The sequence below is a fragment of the Mus musculus genome, chromosome 4, assembly GCF_000001635.26.
Source record: "Mus musculus strain C57BL/6J chromosome 4, GRCm38.p6 C57BL/6J".
NCBI classification, from domain to species: Eukaryota; Metazoa; Chordata; class Mammalia; order Rodentia; family Muridae; genus Mus; species Mus musculus.
This window is the reverse complement of record NC_000070.6, coordinates 116,425,291-116,452,226: the sequence shown is the minus strand read 5'-3', so window position 1 is coordinate 116,452,226 and position 26,936 is coordinate 116,425,291. Positions and strand designations below refer to the sequence as shown.

The following is a 26,936-nucleotide window of genomic DNA, read 5'->3' as shown; positions in this document are numbered from 1 at the left end:
TACTGGCTATGAATCCCAGGAGACTTAAGGCAAGATCATCTCTGACTTCAAGGTCATCTGGGACAAAGCAAGTCCCAGATCCCGGCGTTGTGGCACACACCTTTAATCTGGGCCACACCTTCTGCTGGAGATCCACATGAGAACATTGGAAGAAGGAAGATTCTCTCTGTACCTTGTGGGACTGAGCAATTTCTAGATCCTTGGACTTGCATTTACAGCTTCTGCTGACCATTGTTGGGGAGTTGGCCTATAGATTGTAAGTCATTAACAAATTCCCTTACTATGTAGAGACTACCCATAAGTTCTTTTTTTGGTTTTTTGAAACAGGATTTCTCTGTGTAGCCCTGGCTGTCCTGAAACTCACTCTGTAGACCATGCTGGCCTCAAACCCCTGCATCTGCCTCCCAGGTGCTGGGATTAAAGGTGTGAGTCACCACTGCCTGGCCCATAAGTTCTTTGACACTAGAGAACCCTGACTAATACAATGTGTTTGGGTGTTTTGCCTGTATGTATGTCTGTGTGTCATATGTCCACAGAGGCCAGAAGAGAGCATTAGATCTCCTGGAACTTGAGTCACAGACATTTGTGTGCTACAATTTGGGTTCTGGGAGTCAAACCCTGGTCCTCTGCAAGAGCAGCCAGTGTTCTTAATCACTGAGCCATGTTTTTAGCTTGCCCAAATTAAACTTTAGATGTTCACTTCCCAGTCTGTGTCTTTTCTAGTCTTTCCATGTTACCAAATAGCACCACCATTCATATTCATTAAGTTATTCAGACCACATCTTGGACTCTGTCACTGATTATGTGTGTCTGTGTGAGAATGTGAGTGTTCAGGTGCTTGTGGAGTTTGTCCTGTTAGGCACTGAACTCCATTCTTCTGGAAGAGCAGCAAGAACTCTTAAGAGATGTACCATCTCTCCATAAATGTTGTTGTTGATGCAAGGTCTCACTATGTAACTCAGGTAGGCCAGGGACTCATTAAGTAACAGAGGATGGCCTTAGTCTCAAATCTCTTTTTAAATCTAACAAGTACTGATTTGATTTGTTCCTTTTTATTTTTTTAGACTTCTTTATAGTGTATCTGTGTGTATTAGGGTTTTATTGATGTAAAGAGACACTGTCACTATAACAACTCTTAGAAAACATTTAATTGGGGCTGGCTTATAAGTTCAGAGGTTTAGTCCATTGTTGACATGATGGGAAGCATCGAAGCATGCAAGATAGACATGGTGCTGTCAAGGAGCAGGCAGCATGAAGGGAGAGGGACATTGGGCCTGGCTTGGGCTTCTGAAAACCCAAAGCCTACCCCCAGTGACACACTTCCTCAAACAAGGCCACATTTCTCAATAGTGCTACTTCCTATGAGAATATGGAGGCCATTTTTCATTCAAAGCACCACACTCTGTGTGTGTGTGTGTGTGTGTGTGTGTGTGTGTGTGTGCGCGCGCACTTGTACCTCCGAAGACAAGGTCACAGAACAAGTTGATGGAGTTGATGCTTTCCTGCTATACAGATTCTAAAGATGGAACTCAATTATCAACTTGTCTGTGTAACAAGTGCCTTTACCCACTGAGCCAAGCTGCTGGTCCTGTGATTCTGTTCTTAACCTTTCATTTTACATCCAGTCCCTCATGTCTATTAGGTACTACATTCAAATTGAGGAAACCACCCTACTCATTTCCACCATTTCTCTATACTGTCAGACTGGGTAATGGTGGCCCCCATGCCTTTAATCCCAGCACTTGGGAGGGAGAGGAAGGTAGATCTTTGTGAGTTTGAGGTCAGCCAAAGATACACAGACAAATCCTGCCAAGGGCTGGTGGGGAGGGGGGAGGTAGAACTACAGAATCTACAGTGTTACCCCGTTAGATCTTTCATGTAAATTCCTATGAGTTTCATGACTCATCTTCTGTCCTATTCTTAGTGGTCTCTTCCTTGTGTGATATTTTACACATAGAAAATCATTCTGTAGAACCTTAAGTATGAGCTTGTCACTTTACTAAAAAACCTTTACAGTTGTTTCCTTCATAATTTAGATCAAAGTCCAAAGGGCTGTTGACTTTGTCCTGTAAGACTTTATGAAATCTGGCCCTTGGCCTAACTTCCTCATCTTGTTTACTAGCTCTAGTCACAATGGCTGCCTTGGTGGTCCCCAAGTATAGTAAACATTTCTGTCTACCTGAGAACATTTAAAAAGATTACTATTGCTTTAGGGATTTTTTACTTATGGTTTCTGTATCTAGAATTCCCTTTTCCAGATGGATGTGTACAGATGGTTTTCTTACTTTGTTCATGTCTGTTGAGATAATGCTTCCTTTGTTGTTGTTGTTGTTTTGTCTGTTTGTTTATTTTGGTTTTTTGAGACTGTTTTTCTCTGTGCAGTCCTGGCTGTCCTGGAACTCATTCTGTAGACCAGGCTTGCCTCAAATTCAGAAATCCACCTGCTTCTGTCTCCCACGTACTGGGATTAAAGGCGTGGGCCACCACTGCCTGGTGAGATAATGCTTTTTTTTTAATAGTTTAATGTATTTTAATAGCAAACTTACAGGAATAGCACAGAAGACAGACAACATTAAAAACAGGTACTTGTCTGTAGGGCAACTCAGTTAGAAAAGTATAGTGAATGGATGGAATCTACTGTGTGATAAAAATGCTACAAACACCATTTAGTTGCCGTCAATAAGAAATTACTTATTTTTAAAAAATCCAAATGCTGTTATTGTCCAGAAAATTTTAACAGGTTTATTTATAATTGTTATGAAGTTGAACTGTTAAAATGTGTTCTGAAACATTTTGCTTGCATTAATGCTTTACATCTTGCATTTATATTAAAAATACACACAAGTAAACATGGAGAAACTGCCAATACCTGATTCTGTCCCCTCTGTTTCCACTTGCAATCATATACTTAGGTACCTTTGACCCCATGGAAAAAATATCTAACATTCAGAACTACTGATTACAGGAAGAAGAGGAAAAAAAATTTTTTTAAGAATGAAATGTTTCCCCTCATAGTGGACTCTTAATCACGTTCTCCACGTATGCGGCTTGCTAGCTGGATATCTTTTGGCATAATTGTTACAGGTTTGGCATGGGTAGCACACAGATTGGTATCTTCAAAAAGGCCAACCAGATAGGCCTCGCTTGCCTCCCGCAAAGCACCAATAGCTGCACTCTGGAAGCGCAGAGCAGATCTGTTTTGAAGTCCTGAGCAATTTCTCGCACCAGATGCTGAAAAGGGAGCTTGGGAATCAGAAGCTCAGTGGACTTCTGATAGCATCTGATTTCACTGAGTGCCACAGTACCAGGCCTGTAATGATGAGGTTTCTTCACTCCCTCCAGTAGAGGGCGCACTCTTGTGAGCAGCTTTTGTAGTCAGTTGTTTCCTGGGTGCTTTACCAACCGTGGATTTGCGGGCAGTCTGCTTTGTAAGAGCCATGGTATGGACACCTCCTTACTTACCCCCCTTCTCCTTCGGCTGGAGCTCAGCAAGCAAGAGGTGGCACTGGCATTGGAGAGCGGCAAAGGCTGCGAACACAATTTGAGATAATATTCTTAAAGAAACCTTTCTTGACTATCTGTTCCAAAATAACTCTCATGGTCACTTCCTTTTCTCGTTGTATTCTTATCTTCTATTGATAGTATGGCCACATTTTTTGGTACTTACTGATTTTCTTCCATATTAGAACATTTGCTCCTTAAGGGTAGTAATTTGTGTCTCTTTTTCTGACTTCCAGCTCTCTATGCATTTTGAATTCTATTTTCTTTACAAAATAAATAATAAATTCTTCATGACTGATAGTACAGTGAATGAAATAAGAGTCATGCTGGGCTGTTAGGTAGGCAGTTGTTGTGCAAGCCTGGTGACCAGAGTTAGATACCTGGAGCCAATGTTAAAAGTATATCTGCAATTCTAGCACTTCAGTGAGCAAGATGGGTGGTGGGAATAGGAGAATCAAGCAGAAGCTCATGGGCTATCTAGCTTGAAGTATGAAGCACAGCAGAAACAGCAAGAGAGACCCCTTCCTTTAAAACAAAAAAGATGGAAGGAGAGAACCCAACTCTTGAAAGTTTTCTCTGGCCTCCACCAGTTTTCTTTATAAAGAACCTATCTTAGAATGGGATGCATATATCTCCACTGATTTGAGAATGTAATTAAGATTTAAACTTTAGAGGCCCTTATTTCTAAATTCTGAGGTATGCTATGACAACTATAGTATTAGGAGTGCTCACTGTGGGAGAAGTTGAGCTATTTCAAAATCCTTTAATACTTAATTCACCAAAGTAGAGCTACTTTCTAGTATTGTTAGGTTTTCTGTTAGGTATTTAGGAATGATTTATGAAGCAGAACATTTGGATATAGTTGGCAGTAGTTTTTGTTTTGTTTTGTTTTGCAAGACAGGGTTTCTGTGTAGCCCTGGCTGTCCTGGAACTCACTCTGTAGACCAGGCTGGCCTCGAACTCAGAAATCCGCCTGCCTCTGCCTCCCAAGTGTTGGGATTAAAGGTGTGCACCACCACCGCCCGGCTTGGCAATAGTTTTTAAAGTTATTTTAAAGGGATGTTATTAATGTGATTTTTTTTTTTTTTTTGGTTCAGGTAACCCTGGGATATTTAGTTTCTGCCTTTGACTACTCAAAGAAAGAGACATTGTTATTCTAGCTCAGACTTTGGTCTTTATATCAGTTAGGGAACACTGGTTGCTGTAATAGATACATTCAGAATGACCTAGACTGATACACACTTTTCCATTCTCTATCTTGGTTCTTGCAAGGTCGCCTGAGGATGATGGGCCAGCATAATCATTTTCACTTGTATTTTACTTCTAAAATCAGTTACAGGCCTCTAGCTAACTGCTAGAAGGCTGAGGACATTATATAGATGCTTAGGAAGGGAATCATATTTTATCAACTTGTAGCTATTCTCTGCTTTGGACCTATAACCTTGGTGTAGTCGGTAGAATTTTAGTTTCCTTTTATTCTTTTCAGAGCCCACAGAGTTTTGTGTCACCACCATTTTGGATTTTAGAAAAGGCCTTGTTCCCCACACCTGATAGAAAATCTAAAAAAACTTCTTTTCCTTTGCTTTTGGTACATTAGATCTTTGACTACCCTACACTCATGAGGCTTTGATTATAATCTGTTGTTAGATTGTGATAGTAACGATGCAGATGAATTAGCTTAGGGGGTAGGGTGCAGCCCAATGTGCAGGGTGCTTGCCTAGCGCATATGAAGCCCTGGGCTTACTACACAGCACTGCACAACAGACGTGATGCTGTATTAGAATCATGAGACAGAGACAGACAGAGTCGTTCTTAGCTATAGAGAGTTTTAGGCCAGCCTGGGAAAACGTGAGGACCTGTCTCAAAAAAAAAAAAGTTTAATAATCCAGTAAGTTACAAAGTGACCTGAAGTTGAAGCTGGAATTTCATGTAATTTGTAATATTTTCATATTGATAATATTTCATGAAGTATTTGCTTTTCTACTTTTAAAACATAAAAAATAGGGCTGGAGAGATGAATTAGCTGTTAAGAGCGCTGACTGCTCTTCCAGGGGTCCTAAATTCAATTCCCAGCATCCACATGGTGTGGCTCACAACCATCTATCTATAACCTGATGCCCTCTCATGTATCTGTACTCATATAAATAAAATAAATAGATAAATATTTTAAAAAAACATAGAAAAATACTTCTATCTTCCTAGCTGGGTCTGGCAGATGGGTAGGCTTTGGTTTGCCAGTCTCGATCTATGTTGCTATATTCAAATCAGTTTGTTTACTCTATAGTAGTATGTTGATTTATTCATTCATCATTCATACTTTTTTCCTTTTTTTTTTTTTTTGAGACCGTCTATATACCCCTGGTTAACCTAACCTAGAATTCTCTTTATAGATCAGGCTTGCCTCTAACACACAGAGAGATCTGTCTGTCAAGTGCTGGGACTAAAGGGATGTGCCACCTTGTCTGGGTATATTGTGAATAAATGTCAATTTATTCCTTAGGTTATTTCCATCCTTTTTGTTAAAGTGCTACAGTAAATAATCTTAAACTCATCTATCTTTTTTGCACATGTTCTAGAGTTTCTCTTCTTGGGTGCTATTTTCAAATTGTTTTTTATGTGATTATACCAAATATGTGTGTGTTCATATTTATATGTATTCATTTATTTTGAGACAGTCCTGGCAGGCCTAGAATGGAATACGTAGGCCAGGTTGGCCTTGAGCTCACAGAGATCCACCTTTTTCTCTGTCCCCTGTGATCAAAGGTGTGAAATACTATGCCTGGTTTCCAGTTTGTATGTTGTCAATAATGATTCCTTATGTCCTTGTCAACTCCTATCAGGTTATTACTTTTTATTTATTTACTTCCTGAGATTAAACACCATCTTAGTGTTTTTATTTTATTTTTATAATGTGTGCATGTCTGTGTATGTGAGCACAGGCACACATGAAGAGGCATCGGATCCCCCTTGGGCTGAAGTATGGACAGCTGTAGGCCATACAGCATAGGTGCTGGGAGTGGAGCTTGAGTCCTCTGCAAGAGCAGTAGTGGTTCATGCTGCATCCCAGGGTTTTTAAAAACATTTTGCTTTTTTTTGCTTTTTTTTCTATTGCTTGCGTACAATTCTTTATATCATTTAGAAACAGTATGGAGAAAAAGCAGGCTTTGAAGTTAGATTTGAATTCTTTGTAGTGTAATAGGTTTGAATTTGAAATAAAAATGACTGTCTTAGGGCTGAAGAGATAGCTCAGTGGTTAGGAAGGTTTGGAGTGACAGCACCATTGTTAAGAACACTAGCTCCTCTTTCCTAGGAACTGGGTTCAATTCCCAGTACCCACATGATGGATTATGACAACCTCTAACTTTTATTCCAGGGGATCCAATGCTTTCCTTTGACATTAGGGGACACTAGGTATGCATGTGGTACACGTACATATGCATAGGCAAAACCCTGCCTCGAAAGAACCAAAACACCACCACCACCACCACTACAAATCTTAAAAGAGTGAATTAAATAAGAAAACGATGGTCTTATATGCCCCAGTACAGGGGAATGCCAGGGTCAAAAAGTGGGAGTGGGTGGGTAGAGGAGTGGGGGGGGAGGGTATGGGGGACTTTTGGGATAGCATTGGAAATGTAAATGAGGAAAATACCTAATAAAGATTAAAAAAAAAAAGAAAACGATGGTCACCCTGAGCTGCTCTGAGGAGCCTGAAGAGACTCGCAGAGGCTTCGAAGGGGAGATGCAGCAGTAGAGGATGAGCCTGCAGAGTGTGTAGTATCTCCAGAACAAGTGAGAAAAGAAAGGTCTTATAGGAAGATGCTTTTAAACGAGCCTCCCCGCCCCCATGTGTGGACAGGGGGATATATTGTGGGGCACGTGACTTACTACAGCTTCCATGATGAGATGATTTTCTGTGTTTTTGTTGTTTGTGTGTATTTTTTATTTTATGGGGGAGGTTGCAAGAGTGAAAGGCCGATATGAGTGGATGGGGAGATGATACAAGAGTGCATGATATGAAACTCACGAAGAATAAATAAAAAGAAAAAAGTGGCTTCATGGAGAAAAAGATGTCAGAGAGAAGCAGAACTAGAGACATAGCAGCAGCTGTGTGGGTGACTGGTATGGGTGATAGGAACATGGACGGCTACTGGGGACAAAAGAGGATGTCACTGGTGGAGTAGAGTTGGTGGTCCTTGCCTGCCGAGAGACCTGCACTACCACTGGCCACTGCTGTTGCTGCCTGGTTGCTTACTTGCCTGCTAGTCCTGCTGGGGTTTGACGAGTGAGGGCCCACAACACAGCTCATAGGATGCAAGCACAGTGGTCTTGCCCAGGGACCCACTGTAGTGGCTGATGCCGAGAGCAGGGAGGTATGTAGTGGCCTTCTTCCCCTTAATGCATTGCCCTGTTGCAAGATCACCCTGACTTTGGCCAACAACAGGATATCCAAGATGAGTCTCAGTGATAGTCCAGAATTTAATGTTACTTTAGAAATCTTGAAGCAGACCAATGACTCATTGCAATAAGCATTTGCATGTAAAGCTGCTTGGGCAAAAAAAATATAATGTGTGATATCCAGCAGTTTGCAGTGCCACTTCAGTAAGTGAAGGTGTGATAGAGATGGGAAGATGATGGAGTGTTGGTTGGGGAGCGGCACAGGTATTTGTGGCAGAGAGAGGTGACAGATATGGGAGTGTAGCCAGTAGACCAAGGAGCATGTTATTGCCAAGTAGGGCAGAGTGGTGTACAGCAGCTTGGAGCTCGAACAGGTTCTGCCCCTGTACTCGCTGCCCATCCACACAATTACCTTGGCTCTGAGTAACAAGGAATCTGAGCTGAAGAATGAATGGTTCATTTTCTGGATTACGCCTCTTCTAATCAAAAGATCTCCATGCTGCTGTCCTTGGTCCATGCTGCTGCCTGGGGTCATGTTGATGTTTGTGGTCAATACTGCTGCCTGAGACCACGTCGATGTCTATGATCAGGGCTCTCACAGAAACCATGTTGATTTGCTTTGAGTGCTGCCACCTGAGGTCATGTAGATGTCTGTGGTTCTGTGCTTCTGCCTGAAGCCATCTTGATGGCTGTGGTCCATGCTGCTACCAGAAACCATGTGGGAAGTCCATGATCTGTGCTGCCACAGGCTGTATGGGCAAGGAAGCTTCTTTTGAAGTGGTATTGACAGTTGCAGGCTTCTAACTGAGAGACATTGTAGGCTTCTGTGACAATCCTCTTTTTAAAAAGTCCCCTTAAAGAAACAGTCCAGACAGGAAACTATTGAAGAAAGTCTAGAAAAATTGTGATTAAAATGCTGAGGTGTAGCTCTCCACAGTTGGTGGCTTCTAATTGGGGTGGGGTGGGGGTGGGAAAGGACTCATTTATCTTTAAGGGGCTGGCCACTGGGAGTTTGACCATGCTCCAATGAGTATACCGGCAACACACATTGGACCTGGTGTTTTGTTTTTTTTTTTTGGTCAGGGAGGGCTCAAGGGTAAGGTAGGTTGGTGGACCTTGGAGGATTATAAAGCAAGTGTGATCAGAGTGCATTGTATGAAATTACTCAATAGTTTATAAAAATATTATGCTTACAAAAGTATTAATGCTGTGAGAAAAAGAGTGAATTTAACCACATAACTTTAAATGTTAAAAAAAAAACATTATAAGTTCCCCAATATATAGGAAAAAAATCTCATAAGGCTTTGTCTGTTTTATTAATTTTTTATATTACTTAATTTCTTAGATTGCATTTTTCTCTATAAGTTTTTCTTGAGCTTTCTTTTTCCATTTATGAATTTTATAGTTCTGATTTATGCTTTATATCATAAATATTTAAAATTTTCATTTGGGAATATATTTGTTGTGTTGTGTTTGTGCAGTGTATGTACTAGCTGGTGTAGGTGTATTGTGAGGTCAGAGATAGATGTTAGCTGCCTCTTATCAGTTTTGACCTTTATTTTTTGAGACAGGGTCACTCACTGAACCCTAAGCTTGATTTGACAGAGAAGATGGCCAGTGAACCTCATGGATCCACCTGTCTCTGTTCCTGTCCCTTCCTACCTAACTAATGTTGTGTTTGTAATTTTGGAGCCTGGCTTTTTATTTGTTTGGTTTCTATTCTGTGTTCTAATTCAGTTTCTTTTCTTTTATCCAGTTCTAAAAGTCTCTATCCCTTCATCTCCCATAGGCTCATGTTGCTTTGGCTGTCTAGGAAGTTACTATGTCAGAGGTTCTCAACCTGTGGTTGAAGGACCCATTCACAGCTGTTGCCAAAGACCAACAGAAAACACAAGATATTTACACTACAATTTGTAACAGCAACATAACAGTTATAAAGTAGCAACTAAAATAATTTTATGGTTGAGGGTGGCCACAACATGAAGAGCTAGCTGCATTAGGAAGGTTGAGAACCTCTGCACTATGTAGACCAGGCTGACCTCAAACCCACTGTCTACCTCTGCCTCCTGCCTGCTGGGATTAAAGGCATGTACCACTACACCTGGTTCCTTTTGGCTTTTAAAAGATATTTTTATTTTTAATTTCTTTGATAAGGGCTTAACATTTTTACTTGTTTTAAGAATATTTGTAATTGCACATAGAAGTATTATTTTACCAAGTGTATTTAAAAGCTGGGTTGTTTTTTGGTTTTTGGTTTTTTGAGACAGGATCTCACATTGTAGCCCTGACAGGCTTGGAACACACTGTAGACTAGCCTAACCTGAAACTCTCAGAGACCTGTCTGCTTCTGCTTCCTGAGTACTGCATTAAAGGTCTATCATGTTATGCCCTGCCTTATGACATTTTCTTTTTCTTCCAGACAGGGTTTCTCTGTGTAGCCCTGGCTGTCCTGGAACTCACTTTGTAGACCAGGCTGTCTTCAGACTCAGAAATCCACCTGCCTCTGCCTCCCAAGTGCTGGGTTTAAAGCACGACATTACATTTTTTTTTCCTCTGATTTTTTTTTTCTGGTTTTTTTTTTTTTTGGCCTGTTAATTAAAAAATATATACTTGAGGTTTTATTTGTTTTTATTTTATAATAAGGGATGTTTTACCTGCATGTATGTATGTGTACCACATTCATACAGTGGCTACAGAAGGGCATTGAATACTTCTGGAGCAGTTGTGAGTTGCCAAATGGTTGATCCATTTGAACCTAGGTCCTCTGGAAGATGAGCTAGAGCTCTTAATCACTGCACCACCATTCTCTGGCTCCTCCTTGCCCTTTTTGGAGAGGATAGGATGGGCTTTGTAACTGAAGATAACCTGGAACTTCTAATTCTGCTTTTACTTCTCTAATACTAAAATTACAGGTGTGTGCTACCACTGCTCCCTGTTTATGAATTGTTGGGGATAGAATACAGGGATTTGTGCATGCTAGATAAGCATTTTATCAGTTGAGCTATGTCCTTAGTACCCTGTTGGTTGGTTGGTTGATTGATTGATAGAGAACTATTTCATTATGTATTTTCTCATTTTCTTTTGTATGTAATTTTTTTTTTTAGATCTTTGGTCACTATGAAGATTATATATGTGACCTAAATTTATTTATTTATATTTATATTTATATTTAATGTTTTTTATTTTTTACTGTGCTGGGGATCAAACCCATTGTCTTAGATATGCTAGGCAAAAATATTCTACCACTGACCTATATACTCCAACCCTTAAATTTTTTACTAAGTTGAATTTTATTAATTTAACTTTATTTGTATGTAAAACTTTTCTTTTTTCCTCCTTCTCTTTCTTCCCTCTTCCTCTTCTTTTTCTTATTCCTTCTTCCTCTTCCTCCTCCTCCTCTTTCTCTTCTTCTTTCTCCTCCCCTTCCTCCTTTTCTTTTTCCCCCTAGATTAGATTTTTCTGTGTAACAGCCCTGGCTGTCTTAGAGCTTGCTGTGCACCAGGCTGTCCTCAAACCCAGAGATCCACCTGCCTCTAACTCCTGAATGCTAGGATTAAAGGTGTGCATCACCCCTGTGCAGCTACTATTTCTTTTTTTCTTTTCTCTTTTGGCTTTTTGAGACAGGGTTTCTCTATGTAATAGCCCTGGCTATCCCTGAACTCTGGCCTGCTAGGGGTTTAAGGCACATCCTACCATGCCTGGTTCTAAAACTTTTATTTTTATATAACTCTTTTATCCATGTATGTAGGGTTTTTTAAATTACATTTTTATAGGTTGTATATCCAATAATATAAAATTTTAATTTTGAGGTGCTTTTGCCCTTTAAATCCTGTAGATTAAAAAAAGTTGTTTGGGGCCATAACTGTAGCGGGAAGTACCTGTAGTTCCAGCTGGGGTGGAGGCAGGAAGATAGTAAGTTTAAGGTCAGGGTGGGCAATATAAGAAACCTTGTCTCATAAAATAAAACAAAGCTGAGAGAGAGAGAGAGAGAGAGAGAGAGAGAGAGAGAGAGAGAGGATTATAAACCAGAAATACAGAAATATTGGCTTTCATATTTACCTGTGTAAGTTGTCTTTATTGAGTTTTGTTTGTCTATTTGTTTTTAATGGAATGCCAAGTTTTAACATGAGGATCTAGGCGTGGCAGCCGCACGCGGGAGGCAGAGGCAGGTGATCTCTGGGTTCAAAGCCAGTCTGTTATAAAGAGCAAATTCCAGGACAGCTAAGGGTACACAGAGAAACCCAGTCTTGAAGAGTAAAAAAAAAGAAAAGAAAAGAAAAATAATTTTAACATGAATAACTAACTTAGCATTTCTTACAGGGTAGTGCAATGGTAGTGGACTCCTTCAGTTTTTGCTTATCTAAGAATGTTTCCATTTTTCCTTATTTTTAAGGATAGTTTTTTAAAAAAGATTTGTTTATTTATTTTATGTATATGAGTGTTCTGTCTTCATGCACACCAGAAGAGGGCACCAGATCTCATTACAGATGGCTGTGAGCCACCATTGGTTGCTGGGAATTGAACTCAGGACCTCTGGAAGAGTAGTTAGTGCTCTTAACCGCTGAGCCATCTCTTCAGCCCTCTAAGGATAGTTTTGATAGACTTAATTTCAAGTTAGCATTTTATCTTTTAGCAGCTTAACATTTTAAAATATTTTAAAGTTACATTTACTGATATATATGAAAGACATTGGAAATACTTTGTCCACATAATGTCTTTTGTAAACCTGGAAAGTTGCTGAGTAAGCAATAACAAGTTGATTTAAAAATGACCATTTTTAAAAATCTCTTTTAGTCCTGGAATTGGCTAAGATAAGGACTTTGAAAATATGGTTTGTTTTTGTTTTTGTTTGTTTTTCTTTTTCCTTTTCTTTTCCTCTTTCTCTTTCTCTTTCTCTTCCTCTTCCTCTTCCTCTTCCTCTTCCTCTCTCTTCCCCTTTCCTTTCCTTTCCTTTCCTTTCCTTTCCTTTCCTTTCCTTTCCTTTCTTTCTTTTTCTTTTTCTTTTTCTTTTTCTTTTTCTTTTCTTTTTTTCTTTTTTTTTTGAGACAGGGTTTCTTCGTATAGCACTGGATGCTCTGGAACTCACTCTGAAGACCAGGTTGTTCTCAGACTCAGAGATCTGCCTACTTCTTCTCCCAGGTGCTGGGGTTAATGGTGTGTGACGCCACCACTCTCAGTGCAAAGCTTTGTTTTGTTTTTTGTTTTTTTTACTTCAAGACAGGGTTTCTCTGTGTAACCCTGTCTGTCCTGGAACTCACTCTGTAGACCAGGCTGGTCTCGAACTTAGAAATCCACCTGCCTCTGCCTCCCAAGTGCTGGGATTAAAGGCGTGCACCATTACTACCTGGCAAGCTTTGTTTTTCTAAAGAGGCAGTAGCAGTAAAATAAAAATAATAAATAAATAAATAAATGGGTATTTTTGCCTGCTTGCATGTCTGTGCACCATGTGTGTGCCTGGTGCTCACAGAGGTCAGAAGAGGGCATCTGATATCCTGGAACTGGAGTTACTGATGGTTGTAAGTCAACATGTGTGTTCCTGAGATTTTACCCAGATTCTCTGGAAGAGCAGCCAGCATTTTTACCTGCTGAGTCATCTAGACAAGCACTCTACTGTTGACTTATCTTTCTAGTCTCTGCCCATGCTACTTTTTTTTTTTTAAGAGTTTTTTATTTAATGTATGGGTGTCTGCATGTACACCTGCATGCCAGAAGAGGGCCTAAGATTTTACTATAGATGGTTGTGAGCCACTATGTGGTTGCTGGGAATTGAACTCATGACCTCTGGAAGGGCAGCCAGTGTTCATGCTACGTTAGACTCATAGTGATGCATTAAAAAAACCCAAAACTTCAAATACATGAAAACAATGATAATGAAATATGTCACATGATTACATTAAATCAGTGTATTCGGTAAAAACAAAGTAGAAATTTTTATCTCTTTCTGAGATCTGAGAAAGAGCCAGTAAAAGTGAGATAAAAATTGTATATAGCCTGCTATAGTGGCTTGAGTCTGTCCCAGGTATAAAGTTACTTGGAAAAAGATGCTTTTACATGTGGAAAATTTTAATATCCTTTCTCTCCCTCAGGCCTTAACAGTGTTTGATACTTAGTTTTGTTCTCTGTAGAGACAAAGGAGGAAGGTTAGAGAAAGGTAGATTGGAATAGGAGACTAGGAAAAGTTAGATGCCTGAGAATTTATCTTTAGTTATGGTATAACCTTCTTCCTCCTCTTCCTTCTCTTCCTCCTCCTCTTCTTTTTGTTTTGTCTGAAGACCTGGAAGGCCTTGAACTCAGAGACTTGCTTGCCTCTGCTCTCTGAGTGCTGGGAATAAAGCCATGCATCACCATACCTGGCAAGGCTTTTTTAGGTATTTTTAAAAAACATCTAGATTAACCTAGATTGAATTATAAAAACACTTGGGGCTGGAGAGTTGAAAATGGGACATGAGAGATGACTTGATAGTTAAGAACACTGGCTGCTCTTCTAGCTTACAACTGTTTGTAACTCCAGTTCCAGGGAATCCAGACACATACATACATACATACAAACATATACACACACACACATACATACACACACATATACACATATACACATACATACATACACAAATACATACATACATACACACACATACATACATACATACATACATTCACACATACATACATGCAGAAAAACACCAATGCATAGAATATAAAAATAAAAACTAAACCAAACCTAACCAAAGAAACCTCTTAATGTTTTTATAAATTACCAATTTTATGATTTTTTTTTAAAGATGCTTTTGAATTAAAGTAGATTGCCTATGCATGATAGCAAAATAGCAGCAGGAATAAAAACCCTACAATACCCAATTCAGGAATATTTCCCACTAAGGGAAATCTGTAGCCAGAATATCTTTACGTAGATTTGTTTCCAATTTTGCAAATATTTGCAGCTTGAATTAATAGTTATATATCAAAATTAACTGGAGTACCAACTGCCAATTTTTAAAAAATAATTTCCTCTTCTTCTGTTTTATTCTTAGAAAAATTGATTTTTCTATAGAGACTCAAGACTCTGAGATGATATTTATGTACTGCCTTTTTGAATAGCTCTCTCATTTCTTGACCTTAGGGTTGCCTTCTACCACTGAATCTTGGGCTTGTCCTGTACACGTCTAGTAATATGAGGAGGCTCAAGACACCCTTTATGTGCATCTTTCTGACTGAGTCAAAAAAGTTCCTTTCATCCCTTGAACAGTGGAGGATGTTTTGTTGATTTTTGAGGGGAGGCAGTTATACCTTAATGGAGGTGTTCACCTTGTTACTTTCACCCTGCTGGGATGAAAAGGAAAATGTCTCATCAGCATCTTTACGATCAGGCACTCAAAATTTAAAGTAAGAAAGATTGTAGTTAGCAGAAGTCACAGCAAAATACAAAAGTAGATACTGGAGCAGCAGGAGATGACAAAGACTAGCAAATTAACAAACAGAAGTTCTGAAAGAAAACAGAAATAAGCTGAATGCTCAGAAAACAAGACAACTAGAGTGGTTTATTTTAAAACTAGATGCTGTGCTTGAACTAGCTCGGAGGATAAAGGCATTTGTTGCCAAGCCTAATGGCCTGGGGCTCACATGGTGGAAGATGAGAACTGACTCTTCCAAGTTGTCCTTTGACCTCATGCTCACTGGGGTGACCGTGGGGGACACCACGTGAGTATTGGGAACTGAACCTGAGTCCTCCGCAAGAGCAGTAACTTGTCCTCACTGCCGAGACACTGCATAGTCCCAAACCTTCTGTCTTCATGTATTTGGGTTGTTACCACCGAATACCTTAAAACAGCTATTCTCAAGGCTGAGGCCGGGAGGTCTGAGCTCGCAGTGTTGGCAGATTTGGAGTCTTGTGAGGACACGTCTTGTTGTGTCCTCATGTGATAGAGGTGATGTTGAGAGAAGAACGAGAGAGGAAAGGGGAGGAGAGGAGAGAGGAGGGAGGGGAGGGGAGAGAGAATAAAAGAAAAGTAAATTAAGTAAACAGTTAGAATTGCACTCATTATGAGTAAGTATTATATCAAAATGTCCTAAGTTGTCTTGTGGGCTAATTCTTTCATTTTCCTTTGGCATTTCATGGTTAATATTTCATGTCCTTCAATAGCATACTAAGCAGTATTTAAGAAATATGTTTCTGATCCAGGTAGATTACGTTTGGGTGTTTACACAAAAGACTTTAAGTTAAACTATCAGAAGTATTTGTATATCAGTGTTTACTGTAGTACTTTTGGGTCAGTAAGAGGGGGCTGCACGTAAAGGTACTTGCTGTCAATCCGTATAGTGAGAAGAGAGTGGATCCTGAGAGCTGTCTTCTGACCTCTACACTTGTACTGCGCATTTGCTTACTCCCTCCAATAACTGAATAAATATTTTTTTAAAAATTGATACTTTAAAATTTTATGTTTATTTTATATGTTATGGGTATTTTGCTTGCGTGTATGTCAAGTGTATGCAGTTCCTGTGGAGACCAGAAGAGGGCATTGGATCCTCTGGGACTGCTGTTAACAGATGTTATGAGCTGCCATTTGGATGCTGGGAATTGAACTGTGGTTTTCTAGCATTGCAGCTAATGTTAACTAATGAGTTATCTCTGTATCTAGCTCTTATACTTTTTAATTGCAATGACTGATGTATAGATGTTTAATATAAAGTTCGTTAGAAAATTTACTAAAGATTTATGTTTGACTTTTTTCATTGAAGGATATGGTTACTGGACTTAGTCCTCTGCTCTTCAGGAAGCTTAGTAATCCTGACATATTTGCACCCACTGGAAAAGTTAAACTCCAGCGACAACTTAGTCAGGATGACTGTAAGTTACGGAGAGGAAGCCTGGCAAGTTCTCTGTCGGGTAAGCATAAGACCTGTTTTTTTAATGGATTGTGGGAAATGAATATATTAGTATGTGGTACATAATGTGCTTAGCCTGTATATAACCTGGGTTCAACCTCCAGAACCAAAAACTGGGGATGGGGATAGTTGTGGGACTGTGTTGTTAATATATAAACATATATCAATTGAGTGGTCATCTTGGTAGCCTCTTCTTTGATATGTTCTCACAGAATACTGTAGGAAACACTCTTTTCTTTCTACTACTTCATAAATTCTCTGAACAGCATAGATAGTTGTTAGCTAACTAGTACTCTTGGCTACTCCAGGATGATTTTTATAACTTTGTAGATTTCACATCCTTTTCTTATTACCCTTACCTCCCCACTCCCCACCTTCACCCCTACTCTCACCCCCTACCCATGATGGAAAAACCCAGGGACTTGTATTTGCTAGCCAAATGCTCTGCTATTGTGCAAAATCCCATAATTATCTTCCTGGTTCCTGTAAAGAAAAGACAATTATAAAATCCAATATACAAAGGCATAAAAGAAGTCCAGGTTGAAAACAGTTAAGATTCAGTAATTTTAATCAATCAATAGACTATGAAAAAACAGAGTATGGCCAATAGGGAAAAGCAGTAGAGAAGAAGAGTCCTGCTGTGTGCTTCTTCCCCCAATAGTAAACAGTTGTTCATTTCTTTTTCTTTCAGTTCCTTTTTGGTCACGTTCCCCCTGGCTTTACCTTTTCACTGTTGTGCTGTCATTTTTTAAAAAAGCTTGTATATTGATGTACATATGGACATTTTTATTTGCACATACGCCTGCATGACAGAAGAGATCATCAGATGCCATTATAGATTATGTTGTGAACCACCATGTAGTTGTGGGGATTTGAAGTCAGGACTTTTAGAGCAGCACCTGGTGCTCTTAACCCCTGAGCTATCTCTCCAGCCTTGTGCTACCTTTTTTATTTTGTGATTTCTGCTCTTATTTTTCATAGAACTCTGCTCATCTTTTAAGAACAGGATTTTTTTCTGTTTGCCCATGATAAATTGAACTTTAAAAAAACGTACTGATTTGTGCAAAGGTATGGCTGTATGGGTGTATATCGTAGTGTATTTGCATGTGGAGACCAGAAGACAATTTTTAGGAATTGGTTCTCTCTATCATGCTGATCTGGAGGATCATTGAAATGATCAGGCTTGGCTACAAGTGCCTTTACCCTGTGAGCCATTCCAATAGTCAGGTAAGTAGAGTTTTGAATTAAGGATTAAAAGAAAAAACAAGCAGTGTGGTGGGGCACACACCTTTAATCTCAGCCCTTGGGAGGAAGAAGTGGACAGAGCTCTGAGTCTGAGGCTAGTGTGGTCTATAGAGCAAGTTCTAAGACACACTATCTTAAAAACCAAAAATATACAAAGAAAGAAACAAAGAGATAGAAAAAGAAAAACAAAACAAACTAAAACTGGTGTTGGATAGACTGTGCATCAGTTAAGAGCACTTGTTCTTCCATATGACCTCTGTTTGATTCCCAACAAGTTGCCTCATGACTGCCAGTATCTCCAGTTGGAGGGGGACCTGACTCTTCTGACTTTTGCAGGCACCAGGCATGCATATACACATGCATTCAGGCAAAACATACATAAAAAGTATATAAAAATTTTAAAATTTTTTTTAAAAAGAAGAAAACTATAGGCGCTGGAGGGATAGTTTAGGTGGTTAGGCTATGTGTAGTAGTATCACTTAGAATCCCAGTGCTTTGGAGGTTCCTGGAATTTACTGAACTGTCAGGCACAGGGCCCATCCTACTTGGTGAGTTCCAGGTCACTGAGAGACCTTGTCTCTGTCACACACAAAAACATGTGAATAGTACCTGAGAAAGGACATCCAATCATTTGTGCACACATACAGTTTTTAGAGCAGGCTGGCCTCAAACTCACAGATCCTCCCCTTCCAAATGCTAAGTTTAAAGGTCTGAGCTACCATGCCTGGGCCTTTTAATTTTATTTTGGAAAGTTACTTGGTTAAATTCCTCACTCCAAGTCAGTGCCAGCAAGGGAATCAAGTTCTATTCGTTTGGAAGAGTAGCAAGTAGTCTTAGCCACTGAGAAATCTCTACTGACCCTTTTATTCTGTTTGCTTATTTTTTGTGTTAGGGTCTCTGTGCAGTCCTGGCTAGCCTAGAACCAACTCTGTAGACCAGGCAGCAGACTCACCTCCTTTGTTCTTCAGGTGCTAGGACTAAAGGTGCTCACCACCACACTGAGCTTCCTCTCCCCCTTTAGATTAAAAAAGTCTATTTTATATGTATGAATGTTTTCCTTGTATGTATGCTTGTGAGTCACTTGTGTGCCCTGGTTCCCAAGGAGGTCAGAAGATGAGGGTTGGGTCCTTCAGATCTTAACTTACAGTTAGTTGTGAGCAAGAGCCCTTAACTGTTGAGCCATCTCTTTAACTTTTTTGTTTTGTTTTTGTTTTTCGAGACAGGGTTTCTCTGTATAGCCCTGGCTGTCCTGGAACTCACTCTGTAGACCAGGCTGGCCTCAAACTCAGAAATCTGCCTGCCTCTGCCTCCCGAGTGCTGGGATTAAAGGTGTGCGCCTAGCAACACTAGTTCCTATGCTATGCTTTGCAGTGCTAGATCTGTTCTATTCCGTGTGGAAGTTTTAGTGTTCTAAATTGTGGACATTAATTGTTTGACTATCTGTATTTTTACTTAACTTGACTTTAGCCTTGTATCTTTTTTAAAAAAATTACTTATTAATTTTATGTTTGAGTATTTTTGATTGTGTGTATGTGTCTGTGCACCAGAATTGGAATTGGACTACAAATATTCCACAAGTCACCATGTGGGTTCTGGGAAGCAAACCATGCTCTGAACCACCTCTCCATTGCCTCAGCCTTACATCTTGCTTCCTGCCTTAGGTGTTTTAATCTCTTCTCGTCTCATCTTGTCTCTTTTTGTTTTTTGGAGAGAGAATCTTAACTGAGTATCCTTAGCTAGCCTGGAACGTGGTATATAAAGCAGGCTCACCTCAGAGCTCATGGAGATAGATCTGTTTGCACTACTTTGCAAGTGTAGAATAAGACCCTTGTCACCATGCCCAGGAGTTGTTTTCATTTGTCAGTGTTGCACCTAGCTTAGATTTTGCTGGGAAAACTGATTTTTGCTTAACTTGATTTCAGGTCGCTTTCTTTGTTCTTGCATAGCTTGTACCTTTCTTTTCCTGGTTTTGTTAGTTATGTTCTATCTGTCTGCTTTCAATCAATCTATCAATCTACCCTGTTGTTTAGTTTTTATATTTATTTTTTCTTTTTTAATATAATTAAAAAAATTATGTGTATTGTTGTTTTGCCTGCATGTATATCTGCGTTAGGATGTCAGAAGCCCTTGGACTGTACTTATAGACAGCTGTGAGCTGCCATGTGGGTGCTGGGAATTGAACTCAGGACCTCTGGAAGTGCTCTTAACTACTAAGCCCTCTCTCCAATTGCCAAAGTCATTCTTTTTAAATTGTATTTATGTTTTGTTTGTGATGCTAGCTTGGTTGTAGGGCTTTGGTGTATAGCTTATACTGTTCTCAGACTCAGTGTGAAACCTAGGCGGACTCAGACAGTTCTACCTTCTCATTTGAGTTTTGGGCTTACATTTCATCATGCCAAGCAGATTGTAGTCATTCTCAATCTTTATTTTCTACTCAAAATTTAATTTTCTTTGTTTGGTTTTACGAGGTTGCTGTCCAAACGAGTTGGATCATATTTTGCTTACAACAAAAACAAGAAAACTCTATAAATAACTAAGGTTTTTGTCATGTACAGGAAGAGTTTTCAAGTGCACTGAGTAATCAAGATAAAGCCAATGGGAAGTGCAGGGCATAGCAGTGAAGTTGAATAAGGGAAGAATGTGAAAAGAGGAGGAGATGAAGCCAGAAAGATACTCTGAATTTTAGAATTAAAAAAAAAGATTTATTGATTTATTTTAATTATATGACTATGCTGTAGCTGTTTTCAGACACATCAGAAGAGGGCATTGGAGCCCATTACATATGGTTGTGAGCCACCCTGTGGTTGCTGGGAATTGAACTCAGGACCTCTGGAAGGGCAGTCATTGCTCTTAACTGCTGAGCCATCTCTTTGGCCCAAAATTCTCTTTAGAATGATAAAAAGTTTGACTTAATTCTTTATAAACATTGGGAAAGCTATCAGATGTCTCTTAAAGGAAATAAATGTCACAGTTACATTGATTGTGGTTAGTAGTAGTATGAAGGATGTGAAGAAAAGGGGGAAATGCGTCTGGTGCATCCCTTCCAAAAACCATGGCGATTCTAGGCGCTTAGTGTTCATAGGCGACTTTTGTATCTCCCCACCCCTGAGATAGAATCTTAGTATCCTGACTGGCTTGGTTCTTACAATGTGGTCCAAGGTGGCCTTGAACTCTTGTTTGTAGCTCTTTTTCTAGCTTGACTTTTACTTATATTTCTGTGCAATTAATGTAGTTGGTAAACCTGGACTGAGAACATTGAATCTGGTGAGACTGGCACAGCTTCAGTATTTCTCTATAAAACCATAAGGCTCAGACTTGCTTTGAATAATATTTCTTCTACTTACTGCACTTAGGAAGGGTAATAGTCCTTAGAAAACTCTTAATGGCTGCTAGTTTAAGTGTTATGGTGAGAGATTAGCATGGGTGTGAATGTTTTTGAGACTGAATATTCTCAACTCACTTTAGGATCCTACTTACATTCCTCATCATCAAGACACTTAATTTGGCCCTGTCAAATTCGTACATGGATAAGTATAAAACACTCTTGTTTGTGTCAATATTATTTTGTCCACCTGATAGCATTGCGTTTGTATCTTTTCATTCATTTGTCAGCATATAATTACAGGAATGTTTTCTGCCTTTTGTTTGAAGGTAAGCAGCTGCTCCCTTTGTCCAGCAGTGTACACAGCAGTGTGGGACAGGTAACTTGGCAGTCTACAGGAGAAGCATCAAACCTGGTTCGAATGAGAAACCAATCCCTTGGACAGTCTGCACCTTCCCTTACGGCTGGCTTGGTAAGTGTAAAGATTTGGGGTTGCTGCAGGAATCTTTGATCCTCATTTATCATTGATGTTTGTTCTATAATCAATGTTAAAATTTTAGTAATTTCTTAAAGTGAACAAGATTGAAATTTTAATTAAATATGTTCTGATCTCTTTATAACTTGTACTTTATAACTTGTGTAACTGATAGTGATTATCAAGAGAATAATTGAGTATGTTTGTAATCTTTTTGTTTGTTTGGTTTTGGAGTCAGGGTTTCTGTGTATAGCCCTGGCTGTCCTGAAACTGACTTAGTGGACAGGCTAACCTCTGCCATCCTAGAGCCATGATAGAAGGCATGTACCACCACACCTGGCTAGTGTGGTTATAACCTTAATGAATATCTTTCCTGAGAAAACTTTATATATAAATAATTAAAAATCTTAAAGTTGTATTGCTTCTGTGTGCTGCTCTGGCAAATACTGGACACCTAAATACATAGTGGAGGAAAGAATGGGCTCTGTCCTTTTTAAAATTTTATTTATTTTTGTGTATGGGGCTGGGGTACCAGTGGAGGTCAGAAGAGGGTATCAGATGCCATGAATCTGGAGTTACAGGTGGTAGTGAACTGCTGAAGTGGGTGCCAAGAACTGAGTTCAGGTGCCCTGGAAAACAGTAATTGTTCTTAACCACTGAGTTTTTTCCCCAGTCTGCCTTCTCTTGATCTAGTCTTTGTATGCTAGGCAGGTCTTTATATAGGTTAAGAATTTTACTCTCTGTCCTATTACCTGCCACCAAAGATAACATAATTGATGCCCCACTAATCTCATAGCATTCTGTCTGTCCTTTAGGACAATGCATGCTAGTAATTTTGAAGATAAAACAGAGAAGTTGGTCTTTTTAAATAGAATCTTACTCATCTATGTCTTGGAATAAGCCTTTTGGGTCGATAGGCATGAAGTAGAAAGCTTGCTACATTGCTTGTCCTGGGAAGTTTGGGCAGATGGAAGAAGAGTTCCCGTGTCAGGGAGAAAGATAATTTATGGATCAAAGGCTTTCCTGGTACCACTTGAGTTTTCCGGGTATCGCTGTGAATTCAGAACTCTTAGAAATGGAGTGATGACAATGTGTCTGAATTATAGTTTTTAAAAGTAGAACATATTTATACACAATTTACACTAATCCATCTAAAGTAATTTCATGATATGTTTAAGCTATCATTGTATTCAGTGTTAGAACATTTTTATTACTTTAGAAAGAACCCTCTGCAGCCTTTTTATATCAGGTCCTCACATGCTAGGCAGCCACAGATGTATTTTCTACAGCTATAGTTTTGCCTAGTCTGTGTATTCAGTTTATGGTTTTGATTCTTCTCATATAAAGTTCATCACATGATATGTGGTCTTTATGATTGGCTTTTTTTCCACTTCAAATGTTTTTTAAGGTTCATTCATATTGGATGTGTCAGTATTTAATTTTTGTTTTTAAGTAATATTCTTTTACCTAGACATATTTTTATGTTTATTGTTTGCTAGGTACTTGGTCTGCTTCCACCTTTTGACAATTAATGAATAATGTTTCTATGAAATACATGTATAGATTTATATGAGAACATGTGTTTTTATTTGCCTTGTACATGCACATACATATGTGTGGAATTCCATTTATATGGTAGCTATTTGAAGAATTATTTGAAGGATTTTGTTTTCTTTATATGTTTGTCACTTTTAGTTATCATTTTGACTTTATTCATCCAGATAAGAGTAAAGTAGTATTTTGTTATTTTGCTCATCTCCATAATAACTAACAATGTTGATCATCTTTTTATGTGCCTATTGGACATTTTATATCTTCTTTGAAGAAGTGTCTGAATTCTTTGCTCATTTTAAAAACTGAGCACTCTTACTTTATTTATTTTACATTGACCTTATTCTTGTTATAGTTGGCTCTCTGAGTTCATTAAGTTCTGAATCCTACCAATTTAATTTAGGAAAAAAATATTTTAGAAATTCCACTATAACATGATGAGTTTCTTGGCCCACCAGATCCCATATAAGGTCACAGAAACCTTTTCTTAATTATGAAAGCTTGGCTTTATCATAGGCTTGTCCCCAACTAGCTCTTACTACTTAAATTGACCTATTTATACTCATCTATGTCCATGTAGCCCATTAGTTCTGTCAATATCTTAGTCCTTGCCTGTCTAGCTGGTGAGTTCTTCAGCCTCTGACTGTTTCCCAGAGTGCCTCTCTCTTCTGGAAGTTCTGCCTATTCTCTCCTCCTTTGCTATGGGCCATCAGCTTTGACTAAACCAATCAGAAGGTGAGAAAAGTGTATTTTATAAAATATGCTGCAGATGCTGAGCAATTAGATAACAAAACCAAAGTGTGGCTGTAATCAGATCTCTTCTGGAAAGATCTCACTTTGTACAAAAATAAGCATTTGAGTAATACAAGGGCCATCTTTACACAACACCAAAAGATCACCCCCTGCATTCCAGGAAGTTTTAAGATGTTAAACTTGAATTTCCTCCATACCAAGCACTACCCTAAAGTCACTTGAGTGAAGTGATTAATTAGTTCTGGGCACACCCTCTTACCTATTTGTATTTTTGGCTTTGATTTTGTCTCTGCATAACAGTGTAGATATTTTGGTTTTGCTTTGTTTTCATTCTACAAATAATATAATAATATATGGCTATATAGCATTGATATTATAGTAGATATAAGATTGAGAGTGAATGGAGAGATGTGTTTGGGTATATATATGATATTTAAAAGGTGTTATTTTGTTTTGTTTTGTTTGTTTTGATTTTTGTTTTTTGGCCCACATTTCTCTGTGCAGCCCTGGCTATTCTGGAACTCACTCTGTAAATGAGTTGCCTCTTGCCTCTGCCTCCCAGTGCCTGGAGCTGGGATTAAAGGTGTGTACCACCATGCCAGGCTTTCTTCTAGATATTTTTATTTTACGTGTATAACTGTTTGCCTGCATATATATGTATATGTATGTGTATATATGTACACACACACACACACACACACACACACACACACACACACACACACATATATAAATATATTTATGAATGATACCAAGTGTGTACCTGGTGCTCGGAGAGGTCAGAAGAGAATTATCCCTTGGAACTGGAATTACAGATGGTTGTGAACCACTATGTGGGTGCTAGGAGTTGAACCCAGGTCCTAGAAAAGCAACAAGTGCTGTTATGTGCTGAGCCATCTCTTCAGCCCAGTGTGTGGCATATTATAGAAAGAATTTGAACAATCTTCTGGTTCTAATATCACTGGGAGATTTTGTAACCAGTCCCAGGTGGAAGAGTTCATTGTTTTCTCAAGCAGTCTGCCTTTTGATTTCTCTGGTTTTCTCCTTAGTTGTTTACTTGCTTTTCACTCTGATGCTTAAAGTTTCCCAGTTGGACATTTATGTTTGGTGGTATATTTACTGGTTTGTATTAGGCTTCTTTCTGCCTTCCTGTTGCATATTGAAATTTATTTCAATGTTTCTCCTGCTCTGACTATATCTGAAAAAAATCTAAACAAGAATTTGTTAGAGTATATATAGATATAAATCCTTCCTATTGCATATTGAAATTTATTTCAATGTTTCCCCTGCTCTGACTATATCTGAAAAAAATCTAAACAAGAATTTGTTAGAGTATATAATCTATAGATCCCATCTTCTAGAGAGTTTTTAGGTGATAACAAGATTATATAGAGTAAACATTCAATTTCAAAGTAATAAAATGTAACATTTATAGAAATTATATGTGGACCATGAATTTAAAAGTGACTAAAAGGTGGAAGGGGATCTAACTTGGTTAGTGGAGCCCTTATCTTGTGGTAAATATTATTTGGGGGGTTTCTACTTCACCTTAGATCATTTAGTTTCTGAGTAAAAGACATAAAACTTTTAGATTTATATACATACTGAATATTTTGGAAATCATGTTATTTTCAGTTTTTTTCCTTAATGTGAGGTTACTAAAGGAAAACTCATTTTAGTTTATCCTACTACGTATCACAACATAGACTACTTCTATGGTCTTAGATCATGTGAAGATTCCACATTTTCAAGGCTCAATCCCATCAATACTGCAATGGGTGTCTCCATTTCAGATCTCAATTGCCTGCCCGGACTCCTGTTATTTCTGACTGACTGGCTACAAGTTTGTATTTTCATGACTGACTGGTTAGGCTTGATTAATCTGCTGGGTTTACAGAACCCAGGGAAATTCAAATTGTCTGGTTTATTATGTAGCTGTCTTCAGACACCCCAGAAGATGGCATCAGATCTTATTACAGATGGCTGTGAGCCATCGTGTGGTTGCTGGGATGTGAACTCACGTCCTTTGGAAGAACAGTTAGTGCTCTTATTCAGTGAGCCGTCTCTTCAGCCTCTGTCTGTTTTAGTATAAAGGGTATTTTAAGAATACAAATAGACAAGCTGATGGAGAACTAGGTAAGGTAAGGTTTGGAAGAATCTTGAGTGTAGGAGTTTCTTTCCTTGTGAGTTGGGATGCACCTTCCACGTAGCACATGGACCAATTTTTGTTGGACTGCCTGTGTTGCATGTAGCTTTCTGCTACCCTGCCTAAGCTCTGGGAATGGGTTGAGTTACCAGCTCCCACTCGGCTTCCTTTAAAGCTACAGATAAAAGACACAGGCAGAGTTGTTCATTTTCAATTTGCCTTCTTGGCACAATTGCTGGGCACAACTATCTCCTGCCTAGAAAACACACCCTTATCATTACTTTTAGCTCTGCTCTTCCCACCTGCCCTGATGTTAGCTGGGCAGTAGAATCTACTCCCTACTAAACATCTCTGACTATAGGAGTGGCCACAGCCATACTGCTCTTCTGGAGACCTCACATGGCTGCCTGGTTCTTACCTCTCCAAAACATGATGGACTGTCTTCTCCCTTGCATCTCCTTTTCCTTCAGGGTCTTGGAAGTCCTGCTTATTTCTTCCACCCAGTAATTGGCCCGTGGCTTTCTTTACTGACAGATCAAGAACCAATTGGGGAACAGGACCTCAGCATCAGAGCTGCTCTTACATGCCTGTAAGCCAAGCCTCCATGTTTTCAGCTATTCAGGAGCATTAGAAATCTCTGTTTTTTTTTATATTTTTATTAG

The 26,936-nt window shown here is 39.0% G+C and overlaps 1 protein-coding gene across 5 annotated transcripts in view; it reads left to right on the top strand.

Moving 5' to 3' along the window:
• The window catches only part of Mast2 (microtubule associated serine/threonine kinase 2), a 157,464-nt gene that overhangs the window by 11,997 nt on the left and 118,531 nt on the right, over nucleotides 1–26,936 (top strand). For 4 of the 5 annotated variants that reach the window (NM_008641.3, NM_001042743.2, NM_001369062.1 and 1 more), the window contains exons 2-3: nucleotides 16,636–16,783; nucleotides 21,679–21,821. In NM_008641.3, coding sequence (NP_032667.2) covers nucleotides 16,636–16,783; nucleotides 21,679–21,821 — 291 coding nt within the window. Of the gene's footprint in view, nucleotides 1–16,633; nucleotides 16,784–21,678; nucleotides 21,822–26,936 lie in introns of those variants that run through there. The other variant, XM_017320018.1, reaches the window with a different exon arrangement.